General features: G+C 39.6%; 1 protein-coding gene across 2 annotated transcripts in view; it reads right to left on the bottom strand.

The window, feature by feature from the left end:
* Positions 1 to 20,694, bottom strand: part of ano10a (anoctamin 10a) — a 42,656-nt gene that overhangs the window by 12,927 nt on the left and 9,035 nt on the right. For both annotated transcript variants that reach the window (XM_023278055.3, XM_055013545.1), the window contains 8 exons: positions 20,325 to 20,444; positions 19,804 to 19,988; positions 15,979 to 16,363; positions 15,160 to 15,215; positions 14,961 to 15,035; positions 14,467 to 14,655; positions 14,157 to 14,348; positions 13,545 to 13,673 (listed from right to left, as the gene is read on the bottom strand). In XM_023278055.3, the coding sequence (XP_023133823.2) occupies positions 13,545 to 13,673; positions 14,157 to 14,348; positions 14,467 to 14,655; positions 14,961 to 15,035; positions 15,160 to 15,215; positions 15,979 to 16,363; positions 19,804 to 19,988; positions 20,325 to 20,444 (1,331 nt within the window). The remainder of the gene's footprint in view (positions 1 to 13,544; positions 13,674 to 14,156; positions 14,349 to 14,466; positions 14,656 to 14,960; positions 15,036 to 15,159; positions 15,216 to 15,978; positions 16,364 to 19,803; positions 19,989 to 20,324; positions 20,445 to 20,694) is intronic.

Here is a 20,694-nt window from a genome sequence, read left to right as displayed (position 1 = left end):
TTTTTAGCCAAGATGTTTATTATACTTACTACAGGGTGTCCCTAAAGTCTGGACACATAGGAAATCTCATTAACTAACTTGAAAGAAGAAAGAGTTGAACTGGTACTTCTCAGTGAAGGATGGACATATGGAAAGATAGCAAATGAATTTAATGGACGTCATCCAAGGAGGATTCCACTTGGCTTTTCTATGGTGGTGAAGGTGGTTAAAAAGTTTAAAGACACTGGCAGTGTCATGGACAAACCCTGTTCTGGACAACCAAATGTATCAGCTGAATCTAAAGAACTGGTCATGGCTAAAATTCATGCTAGCCCCAAAAATCATCAGCCAGCAGGCAGATGGGTTCTGCTCAAGGTTTCTTCCCTGTAAAAGGGAGGTTTTCTTGCCATTGTCGCCTTAGGGCTGCTTTGGGGTTTCAGGCATATGGGTTCTGTAAAGCGTCTTGAGACAATTTGACCTGTAATTGGCACTATATAAATAAAATTTAATTGAAAAAAATCCCTTCCCTAACTGTAACCCAATCTTTGTCCATCCTTCACGTCCACTGAGAAGTACCAGTTCAACTCTTTCTTCTTCTTCTTTCAACAAAGCCATATTTAATCTTTAGAGGCAAAAAAATGATTAATGATTAGTTAATGACATTGCCTATGTGTCCAGACTTGAGGGACACCCTGTATTTATGCACAGGTAAAAATAGATGAGGATTTTACAGCGGTTAAAAGAAATGGCAACTCTGAGTCCTGCTAATTAGGATGATTCTCAAGCAAAGGCAGCATTTCCTGCTTATGGAAGTCTAGACTAAGATGTTTTGTCATTCTAGGCAGCATTGCAGCTTCACTAATCAGCAAGCAGAACAAGCTAAGAAACCCCTGATCTTAGTGACTTGTCAGATTGATTGAAAGTGCACAATAAACACTCTAGCTCTTAGTTGATTGCTAATGCTATTCAAGGCTAATTTATATTTTGAGTGTTCAGCAGGACAAGGTTAGGCTACAGACAGAGGATAGACTGAAAGGAGAAACTGACTCGGGGAGTTTTTGGGCCCCACAATAAATGTAGTTTTGTCTGACATTATGGATGTAATCAAACTTTAAATGTTCTGTGAAAGCTATTTGTATTGTCATTGCTACACTGGGTACATTAACCCCGCAGTAGAAACTGAATGAACTGATCTTCTCCTTCACCTCCTTGATTGTCATTTCTATTCAGGTGCACTCCCAGGCTGAGCTCAGACTAAAGACAGAGCCTCCTCTAATTAGAGCCAAAATGATCTCTTATATCATCTTTAATGGCGATATATTGAAGTAATTAAAATTTTCCGTTCTTGCACAATTTCAAAAATGCCTGAATTGCAAAATGGAGCTTTGAGTTCTCTCTGGTGTCTCTCAACCACAAACACTAGCAGTGACAAATAGTTGTCTGGAGCCATGACAATATAGCAAGTTCTTGTAAATTCCTTGGAGACATCTGAAAGGTGTTACAAAGTGAGATTAATGGTCCAGCAAAGCATGTTGAGCCTAAAGCCAGAGTTTACACTGTCATGAAGGTGGCTCTGCACGCCTATGCTGCTCCAGAGGATGTTATGTTCAGAGTTAGAGATCAGCTGCAACTGCCCTTTCCTCACCATGCATATTCTCTATCAGCGATATAGATTCTCTAGTGAGGGGATACATTACATTTGCACACCTGCTGAACTGCAAGCTGAGCCGTTACAGTAGCACACACTGCAACCATTCAGTTGGTGATGCAAAAAAAATGCATACCAATGTTTTAATGCTTGGTCCTGATTTGCTGCAAATTAACAGATAATATTTAATCAGTCACATTAACTTCACTTTGATTTGGCCAATGGTGATTTACATGCATCCTTCATTATGACAGTGTCAGACCAAAATGCATTCCTGAGGATCATTTAATGTGTAGAGTTAGAAATGTAAAAACTCCAATGTGCAGCTGCCATGTAAGAAATAAGCAACTGCATTAAGAGCGCACTGAGCAGCAGAAGTAATGTATCATCTTACGCAATTAATAGTTTTCTCCTGGCGGCAGTGTTTTATACTGTAATAAACTTTTATATTCCTCATAGCTCTACATTATAGCGACCTTTTCCTCTTGAATGAACTTGGTGGCACATGATCGGTCCACATGTTGTGAAAGGGTCAAATGGCACCTTTTATGGCAGTGTGCACAGAGACTGGTCACAAAAACCTGGGTTACCCCAAAGAAAGTCTGGCTATGTAAAATGTGCTTTACAGTACACCCCTCCTATCCATCCTGTGTTGAAGAGACCACTATGCTGAGACCACAAGACAAAACTGCTCCATCATCTGAGACATAAGCACACAAGGAAAATGGAGGGATGTTTTGCCACAGTGGATTTAGATGTATTGGGATCAGAAACGACAGGAAATTACATGGTATTCACTTACACAGTCTGCTTTTACTAGAATACTGAAAACAGTAAATTCTTAGTTTAACCTACCAAACAGCAAATATATTTTGGAGGTATTTTGGTGTTTCATTGTATGCCATCTGTTATTTTTGCACAGCTACAGGATTGCTAGTGGTGTTTTCCTTTTGTTGGTCTTGCACATATAACCCTACTTATCATGGAAAGGTGTAGAATTTTAATTAGCTATTCTGGAATTGCATTTTTGTCTTGAGTTTATGACAACAGAAAAAAAATCCTGATGCGTCAATAAGGACAAAGAACCTCCTGAAATGTATGATCTGGCCATATTGCCCAGCCTTTACGCTAAATGTTATCTTGGTCATTTTGGTAATGAGTAATCAGGACATATTATCTTGAGACACAATGGTCTTTAAGAGCAGCTACACCAGTGAAAAGACTAGCACAAATCAGAGAACCACAGTATAACTGCTATTTCCTCTGCTCAGTATTCAACACTTAATGCTGTTACCATGGCACCCCTTCGCTGTTAATTGGAAAATTAGCATTTCAATCCACCATCAATCCAACTGATGAGGAACCAAAAAAAAGTGTCATTTCATGTGTAATCTGACATGAGCAGAATATGTCATTATAACTCAAGCACTTTTGCATGCTGTGGAGTTGTTAGCACAGTCTTTTTCTGCTTACTCTGCTACTCATTAAACTCATTAGGATACTTAGTAACCTGGCTTTTAAAGAGGGATACCATGAGGACAAAACAAAGCATAGATCTGACTTTTAAGACACAAAACAAATTTGGATAAAACACAATTCTTCTCACAGCAGCGTTTAAAAGATTCATTTTTAATATTCACAGACTAAAACTGAAATAAATCATCGATTTGGTATTCACAGTGAGTGCATTAAATGTACTGACCTGAATGTGTTATTAGGTGGCTCATTTATAAATGAATTTAGCTGCGGTATTTGTCAGTATCAATTAACTTTGACATATTACATAATATAGTTTACATGATGAACATGTTAGCATACAGTAACCTCTTTACACATCTAACAGACAGAATAACATTAGCATTCATTTGCAGCCATGCTTCTGGCCACCTGATGAGTGTAGGTCCAGATCTAAAGCTCACTTCATACCTGGCATTAGAATGCATGTCCACATGTGTCTGGACTGACCACTTGTGATCAGATCTTACGTCCTCAGTCTGTATGCAAATAAACACGGACACCATTTCCATTTGCAAAGACCAATTGTATAATTTTTTTTTTTTAAACAATTATTCTTTTTATTCAATTCAATTCAATTTACACTACCGTTCAAAAGTTTGCAGTCACCCAGACAATTTCATGTTTTCCATGAAAACTCCCACTTTTATTCATGTACTAACATAACTGCACAAGGGTTTTCTATTCATCAATGATCCTTTTAACACCATTAGCTAACACAATGTAGCATTAGAACACAGGAGTGATGGTTGCTGGACATGTTCCTCTGTACCTCTATGGAGATATTCCATTAAAAATCAGCTGTTTCCAGCTAGAATAATCATTTACCACATTAACAATGTCTACACTAGATTTATCATTCATTTAATGTTATCTTCATCGGAAAAAAATGCCTTTCTTTCAAAAACAAGGACATTTCTAAGTGATTCTCAACTTTGGAACAGTAGTGTATGTATTGGGTATTCACAACATATGTCCCTCACAGGACAATTGCAATATTGTTTTTAGCAATGCACATTCCCTGTCAATTCTGTTGGAAATTAAAAGCAGGGATAAGAAATTAAGACAATACACACTGGGTCTATTTCTTGACATGTTTAAGGTGAACCCACAAATGCCCAAGATGTTTGTGACTCTTGTAAATAAATCAGAAGGACAATGACTATGTAGTTATACTTCTGCAGAAAATTCAATACAAGTAGACTGTCTTTCAATGTGGCCTATATGAGTGTGACACAGTTACATACACACTGCTGGAAAAATGTTGCTGTGTGCAGTGCAGACCACCTCCAAATGTGGTCTGAGAGATCTGATGTCAGTGTGTCCTCAGTGGTTTGTGGGTGCATTCACAACATGTACCTAGAGTTGTCTACTTGTGTTTAGACGCAAGCCAATTCCAAGTGTGAACAGAGCCTAAGTCTCCTCTTAGCTCTGGTGTGGTCTCCAGAAACTACTGAAGGAAATACATGATGAGAACTGTGATAGTGAAAAACAAACTGTCAAGTTGATCCACTTAATAACAACAATGTGAAGAAAGATGCTCAAAACACTGCAGTGCTGTCTGTTACTGAATGACACCTTTCATTTCTCACATTTTAACTCCATTTTCATTATAAAAACACTGATTAATACAACATGCAGTCTCTGGACCCCGAATTAAAAAACAAAAGGTGCCTTTGTGTGCTGCTAACTCTAAGCCAATGATATTAGATTACTTTAAAAATAAAATAACTAAAAATAATAATACCTGTACACTGTGAGCATCCCATTACATAATGTATGTTTAGAAGATTAAGCTGCCTGGTACACCAGGTTCCAAGCCAGTGGAGCACACAGTGAGATGCTCGGGTGGACTAGTTTATTGGTGAGTCCAGGCCTCATGCAGTTGCCGGTGGGCGCAAACTAATCTGATTATCTAAAAACAGTGTAATGAGATTACTGTGTGGTAGGCTGATGAAAATAACCTTGGAGAAAACACAGTTCGACAGACACACATGAACAGTGTCAAACATGGACACCCTTATCACCACGCAGAGCTGCAGTAATGACCAGCTGTTTGTGGAAATGATACTGCAGGACAAGGATCTAGATTCAAGCAAAACAATGATTGAAATTTTCACACTAAGCCAAAGCAGAAGATGATAAGAACCTTCCTGTAATTACAATAAACTTACTGAAGCTATGGTATAGTGTTACACTTCTCATTTCACTGGTATGTATTTGTTGATTTCAAGCTGCACAAATCAGTCCTTTCATAATAATGAGGGATCCGATGGCTGAGTGTAATATGAGAGATGTTACTTGTCGTAATGATGCAGCAGTTCCACTCAGGGTTACTGATTTAGTGCCTTTAAGCTCATGGTTTTGGTTTAAAGGTCCATAATTTTACCATTTGGTTCAGTCTCATCACTCAAATGAATCACACTTATGGCAACAGCAAAGCATGTAGCAGCAGAAGTGTCACATATTTCAATTAGAAGATGAAGCTCTGACCAGATTTAATTAGATCTAATAACTACAGATAAATAAAAACTTTACCTTGGGTCTGCTCAGTGTGCAAATAGGCAACAGTCTGCAAACATACTAGCATCAACTTTGTTATGTATTTTAGAACAGATCAAATGTACAGGTATCTGACAGCTTTAAGACTGTTGAAAAACTGTACTAATAATGAAAAAAATCCTTACAAATATAATGCAGGGCAAAACTCTGATTGTTCTTAAACATCTTAGTTTCTGAATTCTTGAGTTAACTGACAAATTTTTTTGGGGATTGATGGGAAACTTTGCACCGTTGCCTCAGGTTAGTCAACGACGTCAACAAATCAACTACACAACATGGAATACAGAACACAGGCTATCGATCCTTTTTTTTAAGCTAAAGGTATGTAGCATATGAGAAAAACCTGGTTGTTGAACAGCTAAACTGAAATAGGAATGACAAGACACCCACAATTATGGTGCTCAGTACCATTTGTTCATTTATTATTGAATCTCTTTTTCTTTTGTGTTGGTTTGGTTTTCTTTTCTTTTTTCAAATTTTTATTTATTTATTTATTTATTTTTTTTTTTATTGATGGGCAATTAGTAGTTGGGCATAACACACCACCTTACAATCTTTAATTGCAATAGCAACGCCTGTTATTTTCTATCCCTGTTCATCCTGTTCGTCCTGTTCGTCCTGTCCAGTCTTTGTTTCCCCCACACATCACTGAGGTGTAGCACTGCCCTCCCTGGCTCATAATAGGGAATTCTAATAAAGAATATCTGCTTAGCTTTCAGGGAGGGCCGGTGATGGTCACACACATGCACTAAATATTAAAATATTTGGCTGCAAGACTAAAATATGCATCAATCTCATAAAATGTTGACTCCCCTTTTGTGGAGTTAAACAATGAGAACAAATGCAGACAAAAAAAAAAAAAAAAAAAAAAAAAGGAATGACAAATCCTTTACTGCTCCATTAGGCCATGATCATGTCTCCCTTCATTTTTGAGGTGGACACAGATCAAAATCTCTGCTCTGTTGGCTCGGCTGCGATGAAATGAGCTGATTATAACAGACAGACCTGTGACTCTGAAAGAAAGTCTCTGTCTGTTTCTGTGGCAGGCTGGCTGGTTGCCTGGTTACTGCTCACTGATGTGTGTAAGCCCTGTACAGTAATTACCCAGGTATCATAGCACCGCTGCTGGAAAGCAACGAGGCACTGCCCTCCTGCCTGCTCCCAACCCAACCCCATAACCAAGATAAGACGAGCTGAGTGTTTCCATTTTGAACCCTCGACTGTGTGAATCTCTTATTAAATAATCAAGATTTAATAACTGCAGAAACGATGACTGAATTAACGAGAGAAATGTGAAACCATTACAAAAAAAACATGTTATTTTTTGTCTGCACAAACAGACTGTGGGATAGATGTTCATTTCCCCCTAGAGGTGGCCGGATTTAAAAATACATGGACTCCATGGTGCAGTAATGGCTTTAGATAAGAAGTGTCTCCACGACGGCAATATATGGGATGTTGTGTCAATAAGAGACATGTATGTGTATTCATGTGACCCCCCCTCCCCTCCCCTCCCGTACACTTAACATTATACAGCCTGGCTCTCATTATTTTTCTTGTCCCATCTCTTTAATAGCCTGCTTGCTCTATTCTAGGAAATGTGCTGGATGGTAACAGGCAGGAACGTGCTTAGATGTACAATCAGCTAGTGACTCAGGTTCATCACACACACACACACACACACACACACACACACACACACACACACACACCTACACACACTGGTTTTCCCTTCTTTTCCCTCCTCTGCTCTATCTCCTCAGACCTGTCAGTTCTTCTCTCAAGCCGTTCCTTCCTCACTCTTTCTCCGTCTTCTGTTTTCCCCCTCATTTTATTTATTGACTTCTTTTCATTCCTCTTATCTCCACTTTGATCTCAGCCTTTTATCCCAGGCCTGTGGTGTACACTATAGACAAAAGCACATGCAAACGTATACATGACGGTTCTAACTGATGTAGTGTGTCGTCACATGGCAGGATGGATCACTGTTATACAAAACCACAGAGAGTCATAGCCTCACACATGCTGTGAGCTGCCCCGGTTATTTTTGTGTGTTCACTAGAGCAGCATCTCGTCTCCTCTCCTTATTCAGGTGAGACGGCAGAATATAAGTCGAACACAGAACACCACCCCCAGGGCCAACGTGCAGTCCACTGCTATAAAAAGTCATGTTCACTTCCATTCAACCTGGAGGACAGTTTGAAGGTGGCAGGGATGGATGAGAGGTGGCATGCTCCCTGTGTGACTCTCTTAGCATCTCCTTGGACGTTTTAATCGGCAAGACTAAAAGCCTGGAACGCTGTCTGCAGCTCATAGAGTATGCACATAAAACCCAAACAATACAAAACTTTTTGACAGAACAAACTTGATGGTTTTATCTGCATAGTGTCTACACAAGAGGCATTTCAACACTATCTTTCAGTTTCACTTTTTAATCAGTCCAGGTCTCTACACAGGCCATAAAACAGCTCCTGCTTTTCTAGTGAAATCTGCAGTTACAACCTGCCCAAAACGTACAATATGCTTTAAGTCCGTTTCTTCTGTCAGACATCATAACTACAGTCACGGTGTACTGGTTTCTGAGAGCTGCCAAAACCCAGGGGATCTACAATCTACTGTGCCTGAACACCTCCTGTAGACACATATGAAGCAATGATGTGGCTGCTGCTCGGCTAACGTGCTGCTCACACTACACTGCCTGTATAGATGCAGTGTTACAGCTTCACCAGCAGAGATTAAACAAGTAACATTTGTGCTGAGGATGAAAAACAAAGGTCATGATGAAAGTGATTAAGAAATGCTTCCCTCTTGGTAACATAGATGACTGCTGAAACTCATGGATACTTGCATATTGACACTGTGTTATGAAAGCGAAGGGAGAGGAAATATCAGCAAGGGTTCAAAATAGCAGAAGTTGATCTTCTGAAGAGAATTAATGTGCTCAAAAAATTATGGTAGCAAATGGTAGGAAAGGTTTATTTTGTATTTTATTATTCTTCCTTCAGGTAAAGCCCAGCAGGTCGTCACAAATATTGGAGTTCTTTCTAAAAAGGCAATGAATGTCCTCAGCAAATCTACTGAAAAGCTTAAGTTTACACTTCTGTCAGCTTTCTTGACAAACTGCTGCCAAAACTACTATGTCACCTGGCTTTAGACATTATGGTATAAGATACGTTCAGTGTTTTTGAACAATATAATAACAGATGTCAGAGAGGCACTTTGTGCAAGTACAGTCCAATAATGTAAGGCCCTGGAAATGTAATTTTAAGTCCAACTAACAAGAATATTTAATAACCTCTTCATACAGCCTTTTTCTCATGCATCTGTGGATTGTAATGTTGACCAGTCAGCTGACTTTGGTTCAGACTGAAATATCTCAACAATTAGGTGCATTTATAATGTTAAGTGTCTTAATAGGTATAGAAAAGTTTTCAAATAAAGTAGGTGCAGATGTTTGTGTGCCCCTCAGAAAAAATTCCAATGACTTTCATGATCTTATAGCTTTTCAGCATGTATCGTCAAGTAAAATCTTTAATTTGTCAAATAGTTTGGTGCATGACAAAATACCCACAAAATGAATACTATTCTCATCAGCCTCAGCTGCATCTGATGTTTAATGCTAAGTAACAACTGCTAGCATGTAGCATGTCAGTATGTTAGCATTAGCAATGTGAGAACAGTGCTGCTAACATGATTGTAAACCAATATTCTGGAAGTGTAATCCTACAAAGCATTGAGCTATCACATACTGTGGGCCTTTGCATGTCGCCAGCTGGTCTGTGATTGCAAAAAGCTGCAGGTTGATATCAACGGAGTACAAGACCTGTGGCTCCCCCAGTTCAGCCTGTTTACCACAAAGGCTTTGTTATAATGTGTCCATGGTGTCTGTAGCAACATGACAATGACTGTGTTCATTTGGTTGTTGCTTGTTAACAGCATGCACCATCAGTGACAACATTAAAACAACTGATAAGTGAATAACACTGATCGTCTCGTTACAATGGAATGTTTAGCAGTGAAACTTTGGGTCCTGGTATTCATGTGGATTTTACTTTAGCACGCACCACCCACCTAAACACTGCTGCCAACCAAGCACCCCCCATGGTAATGGCCCTCCCTCATGGCAGCAGCTTCTCCCAGCAGGAAAATGTGCCAGGAACAGCTCAAGGAACACGAGACAGAGCCCAAGGAATTCACCCTTCCTCCAAATTCCCCAAAATCCCAATTCAATCAAGCATCCACAGGATACACTAGAACAAGCCTGGTCCATGGAGGCCCCAACATGTAACCTACAGGACGCAACATTCTGGTGCCAGAAACACCAAGACACCCCTGCAGGTCTTCTATTAATGCCTTTACAGGTCAGAGCTGTTTTGGCAGCATGAGTGACAAAAGTCACTACAACAAAAGTCTTTCCAGAGACACTTATCTTTGCTCCTGATGATAAAATTGCACTGATTAAGCAGCATCTTGGCTCACTTGGCCCCACTGTCAAACCCAGCCTCAGAAACCTGGGGGTTGTGTTTGACCAGGCCATGTCCTTTGAAACACACTGCAAACAGGTTGTCAGAAATTGCTTTTACCATTTTACCACAATTACCAAGAAACATTTCTAAAATTCGGAAAATGCTGTGCAGGAAAGACTTAGAAACAGTCATTCATGCATTTATATCTTCGCGGCTGGACTATTGTAATTCTGTTTTTGCTTGTCTGAATCAGACTGTCTTTAGAAAATTGCAATTAGTCCAAAACTCAGCAGCTAGACTTTTGACAAGAACCTCAAAGAGATCACACATCACTCCCGTGTTATCAGAGTTACACTGGCTCCCTGTGAAATTCAGGATTGATTTTAAGATTTTAGTTCTCACCTTCAGAGCCTTGCATGGTCAGGCTCCTCATTATATATTGGAGATGTTGACTCCATACTCCCCTAGTCGTGCTCTTCGTTCTGCTGGACAGAATCTGCTTGAGGTTCCTAAGACTAACTATAAAACTCGAGGAGAGCGATCATTTCAGTTTGTGGCCCCAACTTTGTGGAATGCTTTACCAATGTCTCTCCGTTTTGCTGAATCTGTGGACTCTTTTAAGAAGGGCTTGAAGACACTGCTGTTCAGGAAAGCATTTGGTTGACAATTTCTTCCTCTTGTCTTGTATATGTATTTTATTGTTTGTTTTATTTTCTAGTATTTAATTGTAAAGCACTTTGTGGTTTTTATCTGTGAGAAGCGCTTAAGAAATAAACTTTACTTACTAACTTACTTACTTACTTTCTTTCCAAATACGAGGTTCCATGGACAAAAGATATCTGAGACTCAATAGCAGGAACTGGCAGGGGCCTGACAGCAACCTGAGGCTAAAACAACTGAATCTATCACTCACCAAAACAGAACTCCCAACAAAAGAAGATTTCTATCTCTATATGTCTATCCTGACAGCTGCTGAAGAAGACAGATCACACACAGTGAACAAGTTTTCCATGGACTATGGAGTTCATCATTTAGCTCTGTGGGTGCAGACCACACATTCAATCAAACATGCAGACGATCAATATGACCCAGTTTCTGCCTTGGCATCAGCAGAGAAAAGCTGTATATTGAGATACAGTAGACTTTAGAGAGTGTTTTACAGTCTGAGACAACAACTAGATGGTTAGAACAATCATCCCCCAGGAGCTTGGTAAAGCAGCACAAATATACAAATGTTTTCTCTGTGATTGTCCTAAAGAAACCTCCCCCCCCACTCACCCATCCACCCACAACAGGTTCGCTATTTCTCTGTTTGCTGCTATTTTTGGGCTTTTTCTCAGGAGGTATGAGGCGTGTGTGTGTGTGTGTGAGTGTGTGTGTGTGTGTGTGTGTGTGTGTGTGTGTGTGTGTGTGTGTGTGTGTGTGTGTGTGTGTGTGTGTGTGCGTGTGCATGTGCGTGTGCGTGTGCGTGTGCGTGCGTGTTAGACAATATGTTGCTGTTTGAACAGAAAAAGGGAGCGGGTTGACATTAATGTTAATAGAAACAGACTCAAGAGAGGAAGAACATGGAGTGTGAATTCTTGATTCTTAACACACAAAGAGGAAGACACACACACAAAAGCTGAAACAATGATAGGATGGATATGAACAGTGCAAAAACCTTTCTGGGTACACACTCATGTACACAATATCTCTTTCCCCAGAACCCATCCTCCATGTCTCACTCACAGATCTTTGGGACTCTAATTTGGACTGTGGCTCCATCTAGTGAGCAAAAATCTTCATTGGCCTTTCTACAACCAGCCTGTAACTGAGGAGTATACAGCCACAGAGCAAGGCTGGACATTCATGTTTCAATTAAAAACCCTAATCACACAGAGTAAATAGAACTGCATGGGGCATTGAGAAGCTTTAATTGTATTTTTAATGCTGTTAACTAAACACTGAACACCAATGTTTTAGCAACATTATTATATTCAACCAACCTGGACAGAATGAAAATGTACTATTTCTGAAGCAGACTCACGAGTCATAACAGGAAAAACACAAGTGTAATTTCAAAACATTATAAAATAATGTATTTCAATCACATTTGCTGCTTCAGTGTCCTGGTATTGGGCATTACTGGGACACCTGATAGAACTGAGCCATTGTTAAGAACACATTTTCTGCTATAACAAGTCAAGTTTTCTGCCATAAAAACAAATAAATAGGATCCACTTTCAACCGAAAAACCTGAAGCCACTACGGTCAATAATTTTAACAAACAATGTCACAGCACAGTACACACAGCCTAAAATGAGGCAAACGACATAATAAGTAATGTCAAGATGTGCCAGAGATCTACACAATTCCAAATGGAGCAGAAAGGCAACACAGCTTGTCTTGTTCTGTGCTCCAGCATTTTACATACTGAGCTACACTAAATTAGTCTCATAAAAGAAGAAATGATGGTTGTTGTTGTTGTGTTAGGTGTGTGCATAATGTTACAACAATCTGAAGAGAGTGTGTCAGTGAAAAGTAAGAAGGATTTGACAGTAGTTTATCTAGAACACAGATATATCACAAATAGAATCAATTTGATGGCTAATATTGAAAAAAAAAAGATCACTTTCTATAACAATCCTCCTAAGAAAACTGACATTTCCCAACTCCTCATAGGTTGGTTGGTAACCTTGCTTTGTGATCCCAAAACAATTACAAAATTACTGTTGTACTGCAAAAGACAGCATAAACACTATGCTACTGTTCTATGTACATGCAGTACTGTTCAAAAGTTTAGGTCATCCAGACAATTTCATATTTTCCATGTAAACTCACACTTTTATTTATGTGCTAACATAACTGTACAAGGGTTTTCTAATCTAGGGCTGGCACGAATAGCAATTTCTGGGCTCCGGATATTTGACCCTGATTAATGACAAATATCTGAATATTCGGATCGGATCGTCACGTCTGATCGCGGGGATCTGAATATTCGAATCTTAAAATAAATATTCAGATACCACAGTAATGACTGAATATTGGGATATTCAGGTCCAGCCCTTTTCTAATCATCAATGAGCCTTTCAACGCCATTAGCTAACACAATGTAGCATTAGAACACAGGAGTGATGGTTGCTGGAAATGTTCCTCTGTACCCCTATGGAGATATTCCATTAAAAATCAGCTGTTTCCAGCTAGAATAGTCATTTACCACATTAACAACGTCTACACTGGATTTATCATTCATTTAATGTTATCGTCATTGAAAAAACTGCTTTTCTTTCAAATAAAAGAACATTTTTAAGTGACTCCAAACTTTTGAACGGTAGTGTAGATACTTGTGTATGCACATGGAAATATCTCTGTGTATTTGTGTGTACATGAATTACCTCAATAGCCACAGTCCACAGTATTAGTTGTGTCTCTGATTCAGGAAAGTAAGCTTTGACTTGTGGGGACATGCCGATCAGTGCACAGTTGGTCACAACAGCTATCACACTCATGGCCTCAAAGGCAAGCTGGACACAGAGACAGAGAGACAACAACAGTCAATGATTTGTTTCCAAAAATGGAAACCATTTTTTCCAGCTGGGCAGACTGTAGAGTAAGTGATACAGCATGCTGTACTTAATCAAGCAGCTTGTTCAGATTAGGACTGCATGTTAAAAATAAGGCTAACAATATTTTGCCCCAAGGGAGCTATAATGTTCTCATGGGCAGTACACTCAGATAACATTTCAGGAGGAAGCTTAATATTTCAACAAGGATATGGAGGATATGTGCAACATTTACTGGTCTAAAGCGGTTTAGTAATATCTGAACCTTTGCTTTGGTCAGTGCTTTAAAAATAAAGAACATCAGACATCCTTTGTGTTTAGCTTTTCCTAAAAAAATAACATCAACTGCCTTGTGTGTCAAGAGTAATCTGACAAATCCATGAAAGTCACCAAAGCAATCTGACACAGTGGTTCACACAGGCTAGCTGTGTCTGCGTGTCTCACCTGCCACACTCCTATGTTTGCAGCTGGGTCAGAGAAGGGTCGTTTGAACACTTGACACATTTTGAAGGCATCAGAATAAACCTCAGTGATGTTGTTCAACACCACCAGGACAGCAGCCAGAGGGTAGACGCAGGAGAACAGACTGACATATCCGAACAGAAGGAACAGCTCCAGGTAGTCATCAAATGTACCCTGAAAGAAGTTAAAAAGCACAGAGAGGCATACACCCACACACACACAATTTAAAGGATGATTGTATGGATTTTTTTTTGGTGAGATTTTCACTTTAATAAAGATGATGTTTACTGACCAAGTAGGTGCTCATGTCGGCCTCCAGTCGAACTTGCTCCACCAGAGGAAGCTCTTTATCCTCCAAAGTTCTTTTCTTCTGGACTTTGCGGATCATCTTTTTGTTGCGCCTCCTCTGGAGCCAGTAAGGCAGGAAAGCTTCCATGAACTGATTCAAGATCTGACTGGTGATCAACAAGGTGGCCAGACTCTGTGCAAAGAAGAAAAGAATGAAGAGAAAGATGCAACAGAAGTCAGGAGTAGTGAGGGGAGAAAAGAGGGAGGACAAAATAAGAGAAAAACACAAAGGTAGGAACAGTGGTTAGGTATGAAGACAAAAGAAATACAGGAATCAAGGGCAGGAGAAGAGATGAATAGAATAGGGAAAGAAGAAAGTAAAATAAAGAAATAAACCACAGAGCACAAGTAAACCATCTAAGCAAATAAAATTATGGAAAAGTGGACGATGGAATGAAGTAAAAAAGAATAAGGTGAATTGTGGGAAGGTAGACCTACCTGTCTCAACAGCACCATGTCCTGCATAACGAAGGCGATGTAGAACAGCGATGCAAAACAGTTGAAGAAGTTGAACTACAGAGAAAAAAGACAGAACAGTTATGATAAGTCAGGTGGTGGACAGAAAAACTGCTGCCTGATCAACAAATGATGAAATGCAGAATGTTATGCAACACAAAAATAAGTTACGTATACTTACGACTAATACTTTGAGGACCAAGTGATTCTGGTACGAAGACTCCAGTCGGTGATTTTCTGAACACACAGTGAGGAAAAATATTTGGAGCATGTCAGCAGTAAAAATTTAAATCTCACCAAAATCTCTAACAATACATACAAGCAGAGTATCACATATGATTGATCGTTGCATTTTAGCTTGCAAGGTCAACGAATGTTATTCAAGTGCAATCCACAGTATTAAGTAGACGTTTAGTCAGCCAAAAAATAATCTGAGCTACTATATGGATTTTAACATAAATGTCAGTCTCTAAAGAGTTTTTAAAAAATAACATTACTTAAAACTGACAAGCGTAGCAGTGACTGGCTGTTCCTCAGAGCCAGGGCATTTTTCAAAAATAGGTCTGATCAGCTCCTGTAAGTCATTTTTGTGCAAAGGTTTCTGCTAAATAAATGTGCAGCTCAGTTACTGATTTGACCTATGGTTGCAACTGCAACTTTTTTTTTCATTGTCATTTTTTAAAATTTTCTATTAATAGATTTACTATTTAGTCTATAAAATACGACTGAAAAGTGAAAAAAAGTCTATTGGAAGTCCCTAGGGCCTTAAGTGACATCTTCAGATTGTTTGTTTTGTCCGACTAATAGTACTAAACCTCAAGATAATTACTCTATTGTGAAAATAAAAGCAACTAACTGTCATATTTGAGAGGCAGGAAACACATTTATCATTTTTGTGTTATACATGCCATGAATTATTAACTCATGGCAATATATGGCTGAAGTTGTGTCTATACTGGAACTTCCTAAAACAGATTTAGAATGTGATAAAACTACTCACCCCACTCGGTGAGGAACTCAGCAGCGTATCTATAGATGAGATTCATGATTTCTATGACCACAGCGTAGATAATACTGGGAATGAACAAGAGTATTCCTGTCCAGAACGTGGGGTCCTCATCATGGACCGACAGCGCCCATCCCTCCATCTGGAAGTAGATCATCATGACGTAGAGGGACAGGTAGAGGCAGAGCAGGACAAAAGGCAGGGACACAAGGTAGATTCGTAGGTGCCTCTTGGCGGTGGGATAAACTGGCTCCTCACGTCCCGTCACAGGGTTGAAGCCGAGGACACCATGAAATCCAGGTCGAGGTTCTTCAAAGGCCTTTTTCCTGCTCAATGTGCCCCAGCGGTAGGCTAGTGAGGCACTGAATCGCTTCCATAACTGGTGGAGGAAAGGTTTAGCAGATCAGTTAATCAGCATTCAGCAGTTTGCTCCTCTTTCACTCAGTACTGTAATATGCTAATACAATCTGCAGTATTCAGACAATATTTTATATTCTAGCTGCCCCTTTTAAAGCCCTGGAGTGGTACTCCCATTAGAGTTGAGGCCAAAACAGTTCATCATTTAAATTCAGGGGAGATTAATTTAAATGATGTTAGCATAAAGCAGCAAAATAAAATATGAAAAATGGAGCAGGGTCTGAGTGCAGTGTAAATCTATATACTAAACACACAAGAAGAACGCCTGGGCTTTAGAAATGGGATGATTATGAAGTGCTGAACAGTCTTTAAGTTAAGTTAAGTCAAAGGTGTGAATACAGGCTTTAAATAACATCTTAGCTAGCGCTTGGGAATCATGCTCATATGATCATCTGTCATAATCACACATCCAAGCAGATGTACTATAAATGAGAAGGTGATGTGTAATCACATGTAGGGCCATCACAGGAGGATGAACACAGTTTTAAACTAATATTTTAAAAATGAAACAAAAGAGGCTTATTTATATTATTTTCAATTGCTCAATGAAGACTATTTCTGTCCAACAACTTATCTATAGCATTAGGACACACACAAAAAAACCTACTAAAACTGAAGTAGTAGATGCTGTTAACCACTGTTCTGATGATTCTGCAGCTATCACTGTACAATGTTTTTGGACTGTAATGCATCAATATATTGTATGTTCAATTTATAGAATGGGTACACTAAATTAGAAGTTATGGGAATCATTGGGTCTCTTAATTCTTCTAGAGTACAGAATATATTTGGCATAGTTGCACATTTTATGTTTGATGAGGCAAGTACGACATTAACCAGTCCTTTTACCAAATTGACCAGCCTGTTTTGGCAATTAATGTGAACCAGATGATGGTCAGCATGGTTGGATTAAAGAATCAGCTGCTGGGTGAGGAGTATAACCAATAAGATTATATTTTTGTGTATATTTTATTTCTTCTCTTTGTTTATCCTCTCTCGTGCTCCCGTGGCCTGACCAGGTGTGATCAATGCTTGCTTTACAAACATAGTAACATTTTATCAGTTAGTTCAAATCTTCATGAAAAACACAACCGCCTTTGTCTACATCGTGATCTAAAAAAACAAAAATCAAAGGGAGTTCACTGAAGGACACAGAGACCTCTACAGAGCCAGCAGGGTGATATTTGACACATCTCTGAACGCACTCTGCAGATCTGCTGCCGCATCAATTCCTATAAATCAAAGATTGCATTGATGGCTGAACTTTCAAAGCTGCTGAATATATGACTGAGCTGAACACCAGCATGCAAAGGAGAGACATGAGGCTAAGCCAGAAGGTTGCTTGTTTCACCAGAGGCTATGCCTCCTCGTTTTCAATATTTAAAATAATTTTCCAGTTTTAGCAGATTTCTTGGCTGCAGACCACAAGAGATGGTGATAAAGCTGGTTCCCAAAGTCTTGCAAGGCTTCTGCATACCTTTTGCATTCACCTTCTTTATCATTCACTCCCAGCACCTCAGTAGAATAGCTGTTGCTGTCAAAAAAGCTGTTCTTAATGGAGTCTCTACTGCTCTGTCCATCAAGATCCATCAGGTCACCTGCTGCTGCTCCATCAGAGACAACACGGTCCTGTCTATACAGGAAAAGGTGAGGCCAGTGTACCCTCCAGACACTCTGAGGAAGATGCCGAACTGCTTTGCAGCAGACCTACTGAACACCATCTGTGACGTTACAGCACGGGAGATTGGTCTGCTGTTTGAGATACAAACTACCCTGCAAATCCACAAACTAAAGACAACTATCCCTGCCAGCAAATGTGGTGTATGATGCAAAGGTCATCAACACCTCTGCTGAAGATGTGGATGAAAAGCTGGACCTGAAGTGGCACCCTGAACCAAACAGAGATTACCTGCTAACACTGGTATTAATGAACATGTCCAGCAGCTTTCACCTAGTCCATAACCAGACCACACATTTCCACCACCTCCTGCATTAATGTTCTCTTCTATTGATCGGTTTCCTAACTCCTCAGACCTCCACTTATGTACCTCCTGTCATCACTACCATCCAGCACAGACTGACTGTCAGTATTAACTAGACTCAACCAGCAGGCTTTTTTTGCAGCCCAGACGTCAACAGTGCTTTTTTATTCTCCACCAGTGCTGGACAACCTACCAAAAACAATATGGATGGTTCAGCAAAACAGCAAATGCCTTGCCCAGAACCAGACTTTGTTGTAGGGCCAGCTCCACCTTCTTCTGCAGTCCCAACTTACAAACCTCCTGTCATCATTGGTATTGGGAGGGTTTGGCTATCAGCCAGGCTGAACTACTATCTGGCCCAGAACTACACTCTGGTGTGATATCATGTCTGCAGAGGTCCAGCAGAGAACCAGACTCTGCTGTTGTTCCTTCTCTACTGCATCTTTTGGTTGGCAATCTCAAATCTCCTTCCATTCAGGAGGGTTTCACACTCAGCCAGCCTGTACCAGAAATGCATTCACTAGTCTAGTTGTGGTGCAACTCTACCGCCTCCTCCAACTCCTCCAGCTGAACCTGTTGTGTCAGTCCTGGAGGGTGAGGTGATGAATAAGCAGAAAGGCAAAAACAAACTCAATAGATTCCCCTTGAGGCAGTGCAAGATGACCTAAACCTGAATCAGGCTAAGGTTGCCGTGACGGAGGGTGGAATTTAAGGCTTCTTTAATTGGTTCAGAAAAAAATGTCCAGCTGTTTCCTGCCTGAAGACACGGACTCAGAACATCTCAGTCTGATTACTTCTTTGTTCACATTGTTCATAATAATAATTCCTTTGTTTCATTGCAGCTGCTCTGCATGAGTCAATTTCTTTTCTATTTTATTGTAAACTAATGAAGCTTCAGCCAAAGACGTTCTCTTACAGGAATTTACTTGCACTACAGGAAAACCTGGATTTATTTTAAAAACACAACTTGCAATTTATCTCAGTGTTAAAGAGGTATCAAAAAGAGTAGAAAGTAATCATTTTCCATGTAGATACATATACACAGCCAGAAGCAACACTTAATTGACTGAAAGCATAATGAATGAACTGCCCTGTAGTCCTTTGATATGCAAAAAAAAAAGATTATGGGAAATAAAGATATTCCTGCATCAACAAAATACAGCACTGGGGGTTAAAGTATTAGCATCTTTACTGAAAACAGCACCATATTTTACTGATTTACTCTATTTTTAATTTATGTTCAGATGTCAATGATGTGCAATGCGTACCATGCATTGTCTTGTCTGGGACATCTAAATATCCTAGAAAGACCCTTGTCCCACAACCACATATGCTTGTGACTAAAAACCATGTTGTCCAAAAAGCTAACATCATGATAATGATAAAATGATTTATATGGGAGTAAAATCAGTCTCCATACCTCTAGGATCACAGTGCACCAGATCAAGTTGAATACAGCAAAGACTACATATTTGTCATAGTCCTCCCAGTCAAACAGATAGTAAGGCACCCCAATGAGGGCCATAGGCACCAGGGCAAAGGTGAAGTACTCTAGAAAGCCAAAGTAGAGGGCCTGTCCCTCCCCATAGTAGTGCCGGATGTCATCTGAGGATAGAGAATGAAAAAGAAAGTAGTATGTAGCAGCACTGATGGGAACACTGACATGAGTTTCAGTCAAAATTGACAAAATGGGAAATTATTCTAAACATTAGAGGAAATTAAAAGGGAACAAATGAATCATCCAAAGTAAAGAACAACAATAAGAGGATTTCAAGGCCTTTATATGTTGTTCTAGAGAACAGTGTAAGATGCAGCACAACTTCTGAACACAGTCCCACTGTAGACAAAGCAACTATTCATCCCACACAATGTGAATTATTCTCCATTCTCACAATGTTTTCAAGAGAGACAATGAGAGACAGTGGTACATCTTCCACTTACCAAGAGGCTGAAGGGACAACTTCACCTTTTTATACCAAGAAAAGGAGAGCCTCTTTAGTTCTTCCTTTTCATGCAGAGGAAAAATTTGGACCAAGAGCCCTTTGGACAGCAGTCTGCGAACTAAGACATAAATAAGAAAACACGCTTGTTAGTCCTTGTTAGCAACACAACAGTTTCATCTGTTTAATGATGTATATTGTGATGAAGAAAAATATGTTTAGGCACTGTGTAAAATACTATTTCATCAGAGTTGTAAAATATGTGAAAGATGCTTTACTGACTTTTGGGGAGATGATAAAATGTCCTTGCAGTGTTTTTACCCCTCACTTTTGTTTGTCAGAACTCACTTTCCCAACTAAGTAAACACGCA

Source organism: Amphiprion ocellaris, chromosome 9 (assembly GCF_022539595.1).
Source record: "Amphiprion ocellaris isolate individual 3 ecotype Okinawa chromosome 9, ASM2253959v1, whole genome shotgun sequence".
NCBI lineage: Eukaryota > Metazoa > Chordata > Actinopteri > Pomacentridae > Amphiprion > Amphiprion ocellaris.
This window is presented reverse-complemented; position numbering and strand designations above follow the sequence as displayed.